General features: G+C 45.2%; 1 protein-coding gene across 1 annotated transcript in view; it reads left to right on the top strand.

Annotated features, from left to right (window-relative positions):
• Positions 1-1,071: 1,071 nt before the first annotated feature.
• The window catches only part of MMP24 (matrix metallopeptidase 24), a 43,756-nt gene continuing 29,080 nt past the window's right edge, over positions 1,072-15,747 (top strand). The window contains exons 1-4 of the mRNA XM_015647536.3: positions 1,072-1,148; positions 3,152-3,300; positions 9,364-9,480; positions 11,459-11,763. Of these exons, the coding sequence (XP_015503022.2) occupies positions 3,197-3,300; positions 9,364-9,480; positions 11,459-11,763 (526 nt within the window). The 5' untranslated portion in view covers positions 1,072-1,148; positions 3,152-3,196. The remainder of the gene's footprint in view (positions 1,149-3,151; positions 3,301-9,363; positions 9,481-11,458; positions 11,764-15,747) is intronic.

Below are 15,747 nucleotides of genomic sequence, written 5' to 3'. Positions count from 1 at the left end.
AGAGCATGGGGATGTCTCTGCAGAGAAATGCACTGAAGTTTATAGAGCGGAACTGCAGGGGCTCAGTGAGAGTGGGTGGGAGCCGGTCTCTCTGCCCAAAGTACTGGCAGGGGCTGGTGGACAGAGGGGACAGAGGAACGGAGCACTGCTTGCCTCCATCCTCACAGCCCCTCTAGTTAGACAGTGTGCCTCAAATGGAGCATGGGTTTGTCATTCCCATCCAGGACAGGGAATGAAGAAAACAAGAAAACTCAGAACAGAACAGAACCCAGAGTGACCTTGAAGGGCTGAAGCAGCAGAGGGACGATCTTCTGGCTGCTGGTACTTTCCAAGTGCTTATCCAGCTGAGAAGAGGCTCCAAGGTGCCAAGCTGCTCAGGGACAGAACTGGCTGCCTGCAGCAAGCAATCCCCGCCCAAGGAGACCGAATTGCAGGGGAACAGGAGGGGATCTATGATTTGGCCTGGCAGGAGGTACGGGCTCCTGTAGCCCGTGAGAGACAGGGCTGGCTGTGCCGGTATCGGGGTGAGTCCTGCTGATCCTGATGTGCTGGGAGTGTCCTGGGAAATAGGACAGAATTGGAAGGAGAGAGACTGGTGAAGTTCGTGGCTGAGCTTGATCTGCCGCCCGCTTCCTCTGGTACATAGGAGTTCATCTGGAAAGGCCTTCCACAAGCTCTAGCTAGTAAATATGCACGACACAGCCCTCATTCCCTGAGGAACGTCCCTGCTGACTGCCCCTCCAGCTGTCCTGCTGTGGGCTACTCGCAGCTGGCATCGCATTCTCTCCGGATATGGTCACACCGAAGAACTGCCTTTCTAAAAAATACACTGCATATTCCACACTTTGCAATGCCGGCCGGTCACGGCGACCCGCCGGGCCGTCCCGCAGAGGAAGCGGCGGATTCCGCTGCCCGCCTTCCCCTTCCTCTTTCCCCGTCCCCCTTCCCCCTTCCCCTTCCGGGCAGCCGCGCAGCCGCAGCCGCGGCGCCGGGGCCGGACCGCTCCGAGCCCCGCCGGTGCCGACCCGGGCCCGGGCCCCGCCGGGGCCATGGCGCGCTGCCCGCGCCGGGCGCTGGGCGCGGCGGGGCCGCTGCTGCCGCTGCTCTGCGCGCTGCTCCGCGCCGCCGCCGACACCAGCACCGGCCGGGTAGGTCCGTGAGCGGGGCCGGGCGGGGCCGCTGTATGCGCTGGGTGTCTCGGGGTGGGCCGGAAAGCCGGACGGGCAGCGGTTCCTCCGCCTCCGCCGCTACAAGCCTTCCATCATCTCCCGCAGGGCCGGGCTGAGCTCGGGTGTGCGGGCGCAGCTCCTCTGGCCGCGCCTCAGCAAGTTGGGACCGGCCGGAGAAGCAGCTGTGCCCTTCCTGTGCGACCATAAGCATCAGTCTCCGGGAGCAGCTTCTCATCGTGTCCCCTGTTCCTGCTGCTGCCTCCGAGTGCGGCCGGGAGGAAAGGGGGATACGCGAGGGCAGCCCCTCCGAGCTGTTTTGGTTATTGTGCTCTGCCCTCGCTGCTCGAAGGCAGCTAATGTTGGTTATAATGGAGTGTCCCATCATTGTTGTGCTTGTCAGAGGCCAAGGCAGGGATAGCAAATGCTCTTGGAGCAGTTTTGCAGCTTGACTTTGTCTGGAGCCATTGGTTATGTCCGTGTTTAGTAGCGTTGTATGTGCCCTTGGTGAACTTCGGCATGCCCAGTCCATGCTCTCGTGGGGCTTCCCTATCCCACCTGGAGCACTGGCTCCAGCTCTGGGACTTCCAACACGAGATCAACAAGGAGCTGCTGGTGCAAGACCAGACGAGGCCATGGAGATGCTCTGAGGGCTGGAGCTCCACTGCTCTGAGCCAGGCTGGGAGAGCTGGGGGTGTTCACCTGGAGAAGGCTCTGAGGAGACCTCAGAGCCCCTTCCAGGGCCTAAAGGGGCTCCAAGAGAGCTGGAGAAGGACTTTGAACAAGGGTCTGGAGGGACAGGACACAAGGAATGGCTTCTCACTGCCAGCAGGCAGGGATAGATAGGATATTGGGAAGGAATGTGAGGGTGGGGAGGCCTTGGCACAGGATGCCCAGAGCAGCTATGGCTGCCCTTATCCCTGGAAGCATCCAAGACCAGGTTGGACAGGGCTTGGAGCAACCAACTAGACCATAGTGGAAGGTGTCCCTGCCCATGGCAGGGGAGTGGAATGAGATGGGCTTTCCAACCCTTCTATGATTCTTTCTCCTGCTTTGGAAGCAAGGCTCTTCTCTCTCCCTGGTGGCTTCTGGCATCTTCTTGTTGCCACAAAGAAACAGGGATTGTTCTCCCACTTGTGCCTCTCCTGACTTGAGTCCCTTTCCTGCTGCTGTGTTATGTTAAGAGAGAACAAGCATCTTCTCTCCCCCTTCCCTGAGTAATCATACTGTCAGTGAGAGAACAGGTCCTGCAGATGATGTATCAATGTTTATGTGGTGAGGATTGTCTTGTGGGTCAGATGGACTGGGAAAAAGCTTATGGGATGTATGTTGGTCTCATAGTAATCCTAGTCTAAGAATTTAATCAATCAGAGGAATTAAGTAGTAGGGGGTGTGCATGAAAAGTTATGGGGAAAAGTTTATGAAAACAAGTTTTTATTATTATTATTATTACTTAATAATCTTGTTTCTCCTCGTATCAAAGTGAGGGAGGGGAAGAGAGGAGAGGAAAAAATCCTGAATAATTGTATGTTTTTGGAAGTGCTCTCCTTAGCATTTTGACAGGTTTGATATGCAGTTTTATCTAAGGCTGCATTTTAGGGTGGAGGCAGGGAAAAGGACAGAGCTCCTTGAGGAGAGTTGGCTATTTTCCTTTTCTGACAGCTTGCTTGTATTAGCTATTGATTGAGGAAGCATCCACCTAATCAGGGTCTTCAAACTTTCTGAGTGTGGTTTTTTTGGTTGCACAGTAGGGATGATGCTTATTTTTAAGTGGCAGGTCTGTCTTGTCCTGTCAGGACAGATGATATTAAGCTGGGTCTTCAGTCCTTCCTAGGAATTAGCTGATATTACCAAATCTAACCAAAAAAAGCAAGATGGCTGAATTTTCTGGGCTAGTTTGTCACTTTTTCTTTTGAGGAAATGTTCTGAACTGTTACATTGATAACTTACTGTGGCATCTTACCATCTGTTTCTTTCTTTTTCAGGGTTGGTTAAAAACTTATGGCTACTTACTTCCATCTGACAGCCAGATGTCTCCTTTGCAGTCAGGAAAAGCTGTGCAGTCTGCAGTTGCCACTATGCAACAGTTTTATGGAATCCCAGTAACAGGAGTTTTGGACCAGACAACTATTGAGTAAGATTAATATAGGCTACTTTTGTCTTTCTCTTCCTTAATGCATTGTCATTTCCTGGGTAATTATTCCATGTGCACGTCCTCAAAGGAGATAGAGTTGCCTGACTGACTGTACCAGAGACGTCTTGGTTATGAAAAGCTGTCTCTAACAAAAACTTCTGGACAATTCTAATTTTCTTTTTGCCAACAGTATTTTTTGTGAGTATGAGGAGAAGCTCTTGTTATTGTTGTCCTTTGAACACAGATCCCCATTGCTGGTGCACAGCCTAAGTGTGAATCCTGTGAGCTTCTGAATGTGGAGAACATCAAGGGTTTAATTTTTTTCCATCTGTCTGAATTTAGGTTAAAATTTTGGCTCTAGAAATGGCTTCTAATCTATTTCCTAATTAATTTGATTTGTGTATCTCCATAGATGCTATTTGTGGAGATCCATAGTTTGAACTGAATTATTGTAGTCTAATGACAAGTAGTCAAGCTGCTTAGCTGCCCACAGTTGCCATTTGTTGGAGATTAGCTGTTCTCTACTGTATGTTGACCATGTGTTGTTGTTTGTGATCAGAGTTTTGATAGCTCAGAAGCATTGGTGTAAATCACCAGGGCTGGAAGGACTTTGCTTTTTAGTCTTCTCTTCAATGTGTGTTGCAAAGGGTGGTGTGAAAGTGGCTCCTTGTCTGGTTGCCAGGGTGTCGTGTAGTGGCTGGATCCATCTGCTGTTGCTCTGGGGAGCATCTAAAGCACAATGCAGAGAAGGTCTTCCTAAGGCTTTCTGAGGAAAAAAGCATCTCATGGTGATCAAGAAGAGGAAGCCCAGTGGAACTTGCTTAGACCCTGTTTAGTTGTCCCTTGCCATTGCTACATTAGCAGACCCTTTCAGAGCATGCTCTGCCTGGTTCTTCATCTCTTCTGGTAAGGCACACTGCTGGCAAAAGGGACATGGTAGCACAAAAGAAAGGGCCACAAAGTAACCAAATAATGGAAAGAACAAAGGGGTTTGGTTTTATGCCTTCCAGACTGCAAGAAGAGGGAAAACCAGAAGAAATTAGTGAATTGGAAAGGAGTGGATCATCCTGGGCTGGGACTACCTCTCCAGTGAGCATAACACTCCCTCCTTTAGCTCACAGGAAGAGCCCCTTGCTCTCCATTGAGGGACTGAGAAAATTCTGTTTGGTTTTCAAATGAGTTGAAAACAAAATGCTTTTTAAAGGGGATTTTCCATCTGAGATCTCTTAATAACATAGTTTGTATGTGAATGCCAAAGCAGAGCCATCGAGCAAGGCTCTGTGTGTGCAGTTAGTGTGTAGAGGCTTGGATTTGGGATGCTGATGACTTGGAAGGAGATGAAGAAGGGGCTGTGATATTGGGGTGCTAGGCTGGGAAGTTAGTGAGCTGCTTCTGCTGCCTTGTGGGTGACAGGGGAAGGGAACAAACTGTGTGTGGGAGTCCTTGCTTTAGTAAGTAAAAGTTTTTCTGAAGGAAAGGAAGGTGATGCCTGCATTTTAGTGAGTTTGTATTTATGGGCAGGCCTTGATCAGTGCATAAACACCCAAAGGCTGATGAGTGAAAAACCTGGATGGTTCCCTCTTCTGAAACTCAAGTCTTCAAAAGCTTGAGACCTCAGCTGCACCCAAACACAGGTGTGCTTTGGAGGCATGTTGGGTTGCTCTGTCTCCATCTGTCCTGAGTCAGTGGGTCCATATATTGTATGGACAGGTGGAATTTGCCTAGAATTTGCATGAATGGAAAAAGAGGTCTAGATTGCAGTTAGCAGTGAGTCTGTCATTTAGGCTGCAGGGGCATCTGCCTGGGCTGTGTTGGGCTGGCACTTCCTCAGACCTGGTTGTGGAAGCTGAGCAGAAGGAAGAGAGCTGGCAAGGCAGGCTGCCTCCAAGGGCTCTGAATTACTCAAGCATTGATTAAGCCGTTGTTTCAGTTTGTGTTAGGAGTTTTGAGATTGAAATTAGGAATTTTTCTGTCACTTCCATCAATGTCATAAGTTCTGTCTCTTTAAAGTGACTTTAAGAATCAGAGTTATTTACACTTATTATGGAAGCCTAAAGTTTCTCATCTCCTTTCCCACATGCCCTCAAATCCAGGACTTGTTCTTTCCTCCAAGACTGGTACCCAAGCATGTGGAAGCCACCATGTAAGTGCTGCAAGTGGGAGATGGAAGAAGCACCACCACTGATGATGCTTTTTGGTACCCAAAAGGAAGGTTGGGTGCAGATCCATTCAGCAGAGGATATGTAGTTTCCTGTAAAGAGAGCAGGGAGAATAGATTAAATAGCTTCCTCAGACCCTGCAACTGATGATGCCTCAACAGATTTGGTGTCTTCCTGCAGCTGGTGGGCTGAACTGTGGTTTTTCTGAGCAGCTGGGCAAGGATATAGTCCTGGAGCGTGCTGTAGAGAAAGCACGCTAGTGCTGAACAGAAGTGCTGATTTGTCTTTGTCATGGTCAATCACATGGCCTTGGAAGGAACCAAGAAATGATCTTGCTTGTGTTGGAAGTGTCTTGTGCTTTGTCTTGAGCCTTTTGTGTAGCTCTCACCTTGGGGTGCATCACAGCTCTTTAAAGATATCACTCCCACCAGCTCAAGAGTAGGGGATTGAGAGTGACACCTCCCTCTTTAGGAGAGTCTTGTGAAGGGCTTGGAACCTGAGCTGGGGAAAGTAGTTGTATCTGGACAAGAACTGGATGTCACTGCTTTTGGAAATTGCTTATTTTCTGATGCCAAGCAGCTGGAGGAATGCAATTGTCTGTGCCTCAAGAGTGCCAAGTATAAATTTTGATGATCCAGTGTTACTAGTGTCCCCATTTAAAAAAATAAGGAGGGGGGAATCAACCATAAGTATCTGAATCATGCTTTAAGTAATTGTCTTTTGTTGTTTCTGATGTGATTATTTCCCCTGGAACAGAGAGGGTGTTATCCAAACTGCTCAGTAGAGAATGACTGTCATAAAGCTCAGCTACAGATGATTAACAGCAACAAGGTACAGCTTTGTAGATATTTTGCCACAGACCTGCCCTGCTGAGAGGAGAGATGGCTGGATTTGTACCCTGGTCCATGTGATTAGACCAGGGCCCATATGTCTGGGAAGTAAGTTGAATCAGGGAACTGATCCAGATAAACATTCTCACCTTGACATTAGCTCAGGCTGACGACAGCTCGGGTACTGTGAGCTCCAGCCAGGTAGCTGGGCTCTGTTGCTTGGCTTCAGACAGGCAGTAGCTGAGCTCTGGAATAAACTCTGGCAGAATATGGGGGTACAGAAAGGCCTAAGTGAAATGGGGTTTTTATATAGTTCAAAAACTATATAAAGAGGAGCTAAGGGCCATGGGCAGCATGAGTCTCAGCAGCTCTACCTTGGAAGCTTTGTCTCAGGAAGTCCTTAAAGCCCCAGGTGTCGGTATTGGAGCTTCCTCTGGAACAGCCTGATGCCCTATGCCTGTACCTGGAGCTGGCAGAGGGGCAGGGAATTTGACTGTTGGAGGGAATTCACTTTCTCTGGGGTCTCTGTGCAGTTCTGGCTTTGATAACAGTGGGCTGAGCTGTGTGTGGGTGAATTCCTGTGGCCAGCTGGGCATAGGGCAAGTGTTGGGAGCTTGGAAAGGTGTTCTTACAGGAAACAGATGCTGAGGTGTCAGCACTGTCCTTCTGGTGTGTCAGCACTGCCCTGGACAGCCCCAGTGACTTCTCTACACATGCAAGCTGGTTTGGTAGTACTGCTCTGTTAATTTTTTGTCTTCTAGATGATACTAATGAGGATAAAACAGAAGGTAATTTTCTGACTATAGTCAGGTCCTGATGATGGTGATGTTCAGACTACTGGAGTACCCATGAAGCTCAAGAGGTGAAAACCTGACTCACACTATGGGTTGTGTAAGGTTATGATAAAAACATTGTATCATAACATATGAGTGGAACTAAAAAAAGCCCTGAAAACTGAGGAAATATCTGGGAGAATACAGGTGACAGTAAGCTGGAGGTCTCTCTAGGAAAGTGCTAGAAGCAATGCAGAAGAGCACAAATAAAGAACGCTTGGAAAAACACTGTGTGTTCAGGTTGAATTGATATTTCTAAAAACAAATCTTAGATGTACTGCTTTTCTTTGAAGGTGGCAGCAGTTGTGTGGGCAAGACAGATCCAGTTTCCTCAGGTTGCCTGGATTTCTGAAGGATGTACAGTGCTGATAAATGTGAGGTGATGTAAGTGGGGAAGATCTGTGCTGGCTTTATATACACAGCTAAGGTTCTTGTCAGGTACAGTGCAATGTGTATAACAGCTCTCATTTGCTCTGTTCTTTGTGGAGAAATGATGACAGATGACTGCACTTAAATTTATAAGCAACCAAAATTACATATAGGAAGTGGAATCAGGAAAGGGCTACATGGCTGCCTGAATTGGGAGCAGGTGTGTGTGTTCTGAAAGAGTTTTCTGGTGAGGCACAGTGTCTGTCTGTCTGGTTGGTTTTAATTTGAAAAGTGTCCTGGCAAGAAGTCTTGTAAACCATCTAGTGGTGATGGGAGACCCTCCCTCCCTAAAGCTCTGGGGCTAATATTTTTTGGTGAATAAGATGTACATTGTTCAGGCACAAGTGTTGACTACTTGCCATTGGCTGGCTGCAGTTGATGGGGGAATGTCTGCATTTGGAGGCCAGAAATTGTCCCTTGGATGGCCAAGGATGTGGGAAAAACCTTATTGAGGAGGGGGGAGAGAATTTGGTGTCCTGTGAGAAATGGCAGGACTGGCTAGAATGCTTTTCTTGTGTGTAACAAGGCAGTGGCATGTGTCCCACAAAGCGTTTTTAAGGGCTTTGTGTCACTTGCCTTTGTCATCAGAGTAAGTGGATCAAATGCATGAAATGCCTGAAGAATTCCAGTGGATGAGGGAGGCTGTGGCCAGAGACTGCTTGCATTATTCCTGGGCTCTGCTCTCCTCTCCTGGATGCACTGCAAAATCTTAAAGGATATGACTGGGGACAGGTGGGCACCAGTACCTGTAGTTCCTCAGACTCTGTCTCCTTCTTCCCCAGCTGCCACATACAATGATGGGCAGCTTTGTTTCTCTGTACGCCTCTTCTGGGTTCTCTGGAGTGTGCCCACATCAGCAAGTGTATTTTGAGGAACAGTCCTCCTTCTCCTTGATTCTCTGTCAGAGAATCATTGAGGTTGGAAGGAACATCTTGTGGTCATCTACTCCAACCCTCTGCTAGAACAGGGACATCTCGAGCAGGCTGCCCAGAACCATTTCCATTTTGGTTTTGAACGTCTCTGAGGATGGAGATTCTGCCTCTTCTCTGGGCAGCCTCTGTCAGTGTTTGACCACACCCAAGCTGCTGTAAGAAACAGATCTGTCAAGGCTGGAGGTAAAGGAGGTAGGGAAGGAGTGGATGCCTCTGGTAATACTGACTGGATCCTCATGCAAGGGACAGCCTTTGCTCCTTTGTTCTTCCAGTTCGCTTGGCAATAGAGTCTAGAGTTTCCTATGTAATGAGTGGCATCAAGAGTCAGGGGTTATGGGGAGAACCTAATGGAGTTTGGTGTGTGTGACCCAGAGACTGGAGGGATATGCTCTGATCATTGCAGGTGAAAGCCTTAGTTATTATCTGGAAGGGTTATGTTTTCACTTGTTCAGTTTTACCTGGTGAGGTATGAACTGGATTTTTTTTCAGTGGCACAGGACCACTTTACCAAATGGAGAGTGGATCCAGTAGGTAATAGGTGAGTTTGATCCCAGGGCACATCCACCTGTGATTCTGATTTGGGTCTCTTGTGGCATTATCATTTTTAAACTCTTGTCAAGCATGGGGACTATGTGATCTGGAATCTGTTTCCACAAGCAAAAATGAAGTGGTTTTGGTGTGCTGAGGTGTGTGGATTGCTAGCAGAGGTGGGTAGCACAGCCCTATGCAGAGGATAAACCTGACAGAGGGGGGACTGAACCCTTCTTGGGGTCAGCACTGGCCATTTCTCAGAGGTCTTCCAGTCACCTCCTGAGTTCTCTAGAATCTCTTCTCCAAACTCCTTGTGTGTAGCTTGTTTGTTTTTTCCCTTTACTTGCAGATGGATGAAGAAGCCTCGATGTGGAGTTCCAGATCATCCTCACCTACGTCGCAGCCGGAGGAAAAAGCGATATGCACTCACTGGCCAGAAGTGGAGACAGAAGCACATAACCTACAGGTACAGCCCCTCCCTCCCCCTTTTTGATGTGGAAAAAATGGTCTGTACTTGTTTGGCATTCAGAATTTGTAAGTACTTCTAAATTGAAACTAGATCCTCCCTAAAAAGTCTAGTCCAGGCTTTCATTCTCAGAATGTTGTGGAGGAGAATACTGTCAGAGCACTGGAGTAACTGAAGAGTCTGTTGTCAATTAGAAAATAACTGATCAGTACGGGCAGCTAAATCACAGCCATCAGTTGTGCAATTTTGGCAGAAAAATCTTGGTAAAAGGCCCTTTTTCTTCTGTTAGAAATCTAAGGCTCTACCCTTTAGATCATGTGTCACCTTTAACAAACCATTAAAGCAGAAGGAATATCACTGTTTGGGGGTGAGATGCTTTCTCCTTCTACTGATTTGCAACATTTATTTTTGCAGAGGTTTTACTTTTGCTCCTGCAATAGAGCTCTTGCTTTTATCCAGACTTAGGCCAGCTGGGATGAGCTACAGGTGTCAAGGGAGTGTTACAGAGGGGCAGTGTTTCCCAGAGGCATGTTCCAAGTCAGTCAGGCTTTTGAAAGGCAATTGCTGAAAGATGGCCAGTGGAGGTTTCTGGCAATAGGAATGTCGCTTCAAATTAAAATTAACCCACCCTCTTGTTTAAATGACAGCCTTTTAAATTTTTTGGTGGGGAAAAGGAGATTACAAAGGAATGAAAATTAGAGATGTAGTCATTAAAGAGAAGATCTGGCTAAGACAGAAAGAAAGTCTGTGGTGAAGAGGTAGAAATGTGAGTGACCAGCATGGGGGAAGTGCCAGAATGTTTAGGAAGGGACGTGATGGTGTGAAAAGAAAGAAGATCAGGGACTGGGATCAAGGACTCTGTCACTTCTGCCAAGAATTCTGAGAAAGAAGGAGGATGTTTCAAGTGACAATGAGGGACTACAAAGGCTGGGAGGAGAGACTTGTTCTGGGGAGTAGTTCAAGGTTTCCAAGAGTAATCATTATTTTAACTCAAACTGTAGAGGGACACCTTCTGTGTGCAAAGGTCTGAGAATCAGATTCTTCTTCTAACATTTTCTGGACCCTGGGGGAAAGTGGTGTGGAATCATATAAATAAAATATGTCTTAAGCATATGCATAAGCAAGAGAAGCAGATTGGCAGAAGGCTGCACTGCTGCCCTTGTCAAACCAGTAGTTGTTTTGCTTTCCAGTTTCAGTATTTGTAGTGCACATTCAAGTGATGGGTGTCTTGATTCACCACTGAATGTGTGTGTTTATATTAAATTGAGCCAGCTTCATTAAAGACTGAAAATTGTTCCCATGACATAGATACTTCATATTTCCCAAGTCAAGTTTAATAGATCATGAGGCTATTATATGCACACACACAAAACACCTCATGAACAGCATTTTTAACATAAGGTTTAGAATTATGGGACAATTATTTGCAGTTAAATGCCCATTACTCTCCCCAAACTCTGTATGTTTAGCTGTCATGGACTGGGCTGCATAAAACTGGCAGATCCATCGCTCTTATGAGCTCTAAAATATTTTAAGTAGTTTGGAGAGTGAAGCAGGTCATATAAGTAAGGTCATGTAGTTTACTGGAAGTTTGTTTCTCAAAGCAAATTTTAGTGATCAGTTTGGTTTTTTTCATATAGTAGATTCCATCTTAACATAACTTCAGACAAAATTGGAAGTAGTTTACATTTTAAAAAAAAGTTACTCAGCTGTCTACACCCAGATTTGAAAGGTTTTTAGGAAGTAATCCAAAATCACCAAAGTATTATGAAGATTCATGTTAATTAATGTAGACTTCAGATCAGGGTAGTAGTTCTGTTGGTAACTTTCTTTGTAACAGCAAAACTTTGCATGCACAAAGCAGTGTCTGTAAAAAACTTCCCTTTGGAAGTTGAAACTGTGTGGCTATATCAATATATATTGATATGTCTCAAATGTATTCTGCAATTGAAACATCCCTTCCTTCTATTCCCCACAGTGTACACAACTACACCCCCAAGGTTGGCGAGATTGATACAAGGAGAGCCATTCGTCAGGCCTTTGATGTTTGGCAGAGAGTGACACCACTTACCTTTGAAGAGGTCCCTTACCATGAAATTAAAAATGACAGAAAGGAGGCAGATATTATGATATTTTTTGCTTCTGGTTTCCATGGAGACAGTTCTCCGTTTGATGGAGAAGGTGGATTCCTGGCTCACGCTTACTTTCCTGGACCTGGGATTGGAGGAGACACTCACTTTGACTCAGATGAGCCATGGACCCTGGGAAATTCCAATCATGATGGTAAGAGTGCAGGTCATCTTTCCCAGCAAGGATAAGTTGGTTGCAAACACTGATACGTTTTCAACTAGAAAGTATTTGCTTGGTGGAGCTTTCACCTCCTATGCAGTGGTTCAGATGCTTTCTAAATATGTATTCTATCTTAAATGGGAAAAGAATATTATTAGTTTGTTTGTGGCTGTGCATGGTGAGAATTTTAGGAGAGAACAAAAGAATGTGTCTGCTGGATTCTTACATCTCTCAAGATTTGGGCTTTAATTGCTACTAAAACCACAACTCTGGGAGGGAAAAGATGAACAAAAGAGTGTTGAAATTGTATCAAACAGAATACTTTGCAAGGATCAATTAAACTTAGTTATAAAGGTGTAAATTGTAAAGTTGAGAGTGAAGACATTTAAATGTCAATTTGTTTTGATCCATATTTGGTTTCTCACACTATGGAATTCCTTATCCTGTCAAGAGTTTGGGGCTGGCTGATTAGTTAAGGGAGACTGATGATTGGGACAGTTGTTTTTATCTTATTAAGCAGTAAGAGTTTCTGCATCTTTCTAGCTTTATTTTACTCTCTAAAGGCAATGAGCCCTTTCTGTTCTGTTTTCAAACCTTTGATTGATGATAGTGATGCCTTGTAAAAAGTTTAGGCTGATAATCAGAATTTCACAATGGCCTCACAAAATATCTCTCCAATTTCTACAGTCCTAATGGTTTGGGAAAAATGTCTTTAAGCCTTTAGGGACTCAAAATAATGTTTTGATATTTTGATAAGGATTAAAAGTTTACTTGGACTGTAAATATGTCTTGATTTTTAAACCATATAAAAACAGCCCATGATGCCTAAGGACATATGCAGAGATGATGTCTTTCACTAGACCAAACAGTGTTGTTTGAAAAGAAGAAAAGCTTTCAGGCACACAAGCCACCTTCAGGCCTGGCCTAAAGGTGACAGCTTGCTTTCAGACTGGATTGCAAATGGGGAAAATCCCTCAGAGTTGTGAGTCTTGATCAGATCATCTTTGACAGGAAATGGAGCTGTCAGGTTCATCCAGGTAGTGCTAATTTGTAGGAAAGCAGAGGGTATACGACACTTGTCTTTGTAGGAAAAGAGAAGTAATGTTTCCTGGCATGTGTAAATGACTAGAGGAGGTGTAGGCTGAGAAAGAGAGAGGTGGGGTGTGGAAGGAGGAGTGTGGAGACTGTGGGAAGTTGTAGTGTGACCAAGAAGCAGTGTTTTGATGTCTTGAAATGTTAGGGATTTTTATTGCTAGGTTTGTGGCTGGAGGGCTCCCTCCAGGATGGGGAGTGACAGACTGTCAGAGACTGAGTGGTTACCTTGTGAGAGCTGCAGCAGCAAGGTGTGTTTGTGTGTGTCAGTGCTCTGTGCCCCTTCAGTCTGGTCTCAGTAGTTGCTTGAGCTCAGCTCTGGGAGTGTGGGAGGCCCAGCTATTGGATATGACTTCCCAGGAAAGCCCGTGTATGAGACCTGGGAGTGCTGGTATCTGGGGTAGAAGGTCCTTACAGGAAGTTGGAAGGGAAGGTTTTGATAAGTTGTACTTGTTTTTTTCTGTTCTCATTTTTTGCACAAACCTTCTGAGATGAGCTTAGCAGAGTTGGGAGCCAGCTTAAAGACTGGCAGGGATGGCTCTGCAGATTTTCCATCCTTTGGTAGGATGTTCTACCATAGGTGATCACTTCTTTGAGCATTTTTTTAAATGCAGTTTTTAGGATGGTGTTTGAGAGCAATGTATACAATAAGTAGAGGGCCTCTCTTTTTATAAAAGCTATTTTTGTGCTGTTGTTATCCATGTGGCTCTTTCAAAAACATGATGTATTTTTCTTCTGTGCTGAGTGACTGTCATGGGTGGTGTCCTCAAAGTTCATGAATTGGTATTTGAAGGGCTGGTGTGAAGTTTGTGTAAGAATTGATGGAAGAATTGAGATTTCCTTTTCAGAGGATGTCAGCTGTGTATTTACTTTCAGATTACTGTGCTGCATAGACTGGGCTGCACAGGCTCTCTTTAAAGTCACCAGTGAGGATGTTGAGAATGGTGGGGCTGTATTTGACCCTTCCATCTGGGGGAAATGCTGGTGGTAGAAAGAGAAATTGATGTTTTGAGAGTGACAGGTTAATGCTGTAGTCAGAGCATTATAGACCTGTTGTGTGAGGAATTTAGTTTTGTCTGCATCCTTATCTTTGGTGTGCAATTGTGAAGGTGTCTTGCTTCCTCACTGGATGATCCAAGCCTCTCCAGGGAGGGGTGTCCTGTTTCACTATTCCTTGTCACTGGAACACTCACTAGCTTCAGGTTCTCAGCTCTGATGTGTTCTGTTTGAAATGCTTTTAGCACGGTGTGAACAGTTTCTTGGTCAGAGGTTTCCTGCTCAGTTCACTGCCAATTTTCATTGAAAGTAAGGTATTACTGGGGACAATATAATCTGTTTAACAGGAAGTATTTCTTCAAAGATGGTGTTGCTTGTCCTTAAGATATGTATTTTGTGCCAACAGGGTTGATCAGTCTGGGATTGAAGAAGTCTCAGTGAAATAATAAAAAAGCCTTACCTTAATCATTAGCAAAGGTCTCATTCACGTGCAAAAGAGAAACTGGTTTGGCCATTCAGTATCTGTTCAATGATTATAGGAGTCATTGAAGTAACAATGGTGTCTTTACATCAACCCACAAAATATCACAGTGGAAAATGTTCCTCTCCTGACAAGAATGTATATTTGTAAAAGGGAAATTTTGAGCAATCTGCCTTGGAGTTCTTTTAGCCTTGCACTTGTGAAGGTAAATCTCCTGTCAACAGAGCAGAATGCTGAAACTGGTGCCACAGATCCTTAGAATATTTTGCTGATGTCTCACCCAAATAATTTTATTACAGTTATTCCAGTCAGATCTGAAGCTTTGCTTTTGTGAGTCTGCATTTGTTATGCTGTATTGTGGCACCAGCAGAGTCCATCTGTGTTTGGAAGCAGCTGTCACCCCACAGAAGAGCTGCATTGCAGCCTTCACTAGCAGTATCAATTATATGGATAAAAGTGAAACATTTCACATGAAATTTCATCCACTCAGGAAAAATAAGAATTATTTGAGCAGATCTTTCTGTGCAAACAGCCATCTCAAATTTGTACATGGAGAATGTGGTGTATCCCCTTGATGAAAGCTTCTGTCTTGTAAAGATGCCTTGTGGTAATCTACTGTGGTTACTGACAACTTCATCATCCCAGCTAGAGTATAGTTATTTGGGATTTATATACTCATTAGCATTTTGCATTTTCATCATTATACTGATTTTGCCCTTGTGGACAGCATGGCTGCTACCATTTCCCTTAAAATCATTGGTGTCATAATAACAGCTGTGATGCTGTTGCTTGTCCTCCTGAACCCTTGGTAATAGGGGCACATGCACCAACCCTTCTGTTTTCTTTTACTGTGAAGAATGACCCTTGCATAGGCTTTCAAAGTGAATGCAAAGTTTCCTCCCCCTGGGTATCAGTTAAAGTTCCACTCAGGCATTTGGTTTCTTTAGCCAAATAAGACTGTACTTTCAATTTATGGTTGCTGATGAATCTTCATAATTGTACTGCCTTCTCTGGCATTCTCATAAGCAAGCTATGAAAGATTAATTTAGATAATCTTAAGATAAGGATGGGCAAAGCCAAGTAGGAAGCTGAAATCCTGAAGCAGCTCTTATTAACTGGGATCATGGGATACAGAATTCATTTGTTTCCCAGTGATAATGATGAGAGCAGCTGGAAGCATGAAGCAGAATGTTGGAGGAGCCAAGGCAAATCAGAGAAGTGATGTGGTGAACAAGATGCAACTGAAAAAGAGAGGGAGTATTTAGAAATAAGTCATCTACACAACCACACAGGAGCTGGCATGGTCACAGTGGTGGGGACTGACCTCGTGTTTTTCCTGGAAGGTGCTCTTCAATAGGAATGAAAGCAGCTGTTGGCCTTTAGCTGGTCCCAGACTAGTTAGGCTTTGG

The sequence above is a fragment of the Parus major genome, chromosome 20, assembly GCF_001522545.3.
Source record: "Parus major isolate Abel chromosome 20, Parus_major1.1, whole genome shotgun sequence".
NCBI lineage: Eukaryota > Metazoa > Chordata > Aves > Passeriformes > Paridae > Parus > Parus major.
This window is presented reverse-complemented; position numbering and strand designations above follow the sequence as displayed.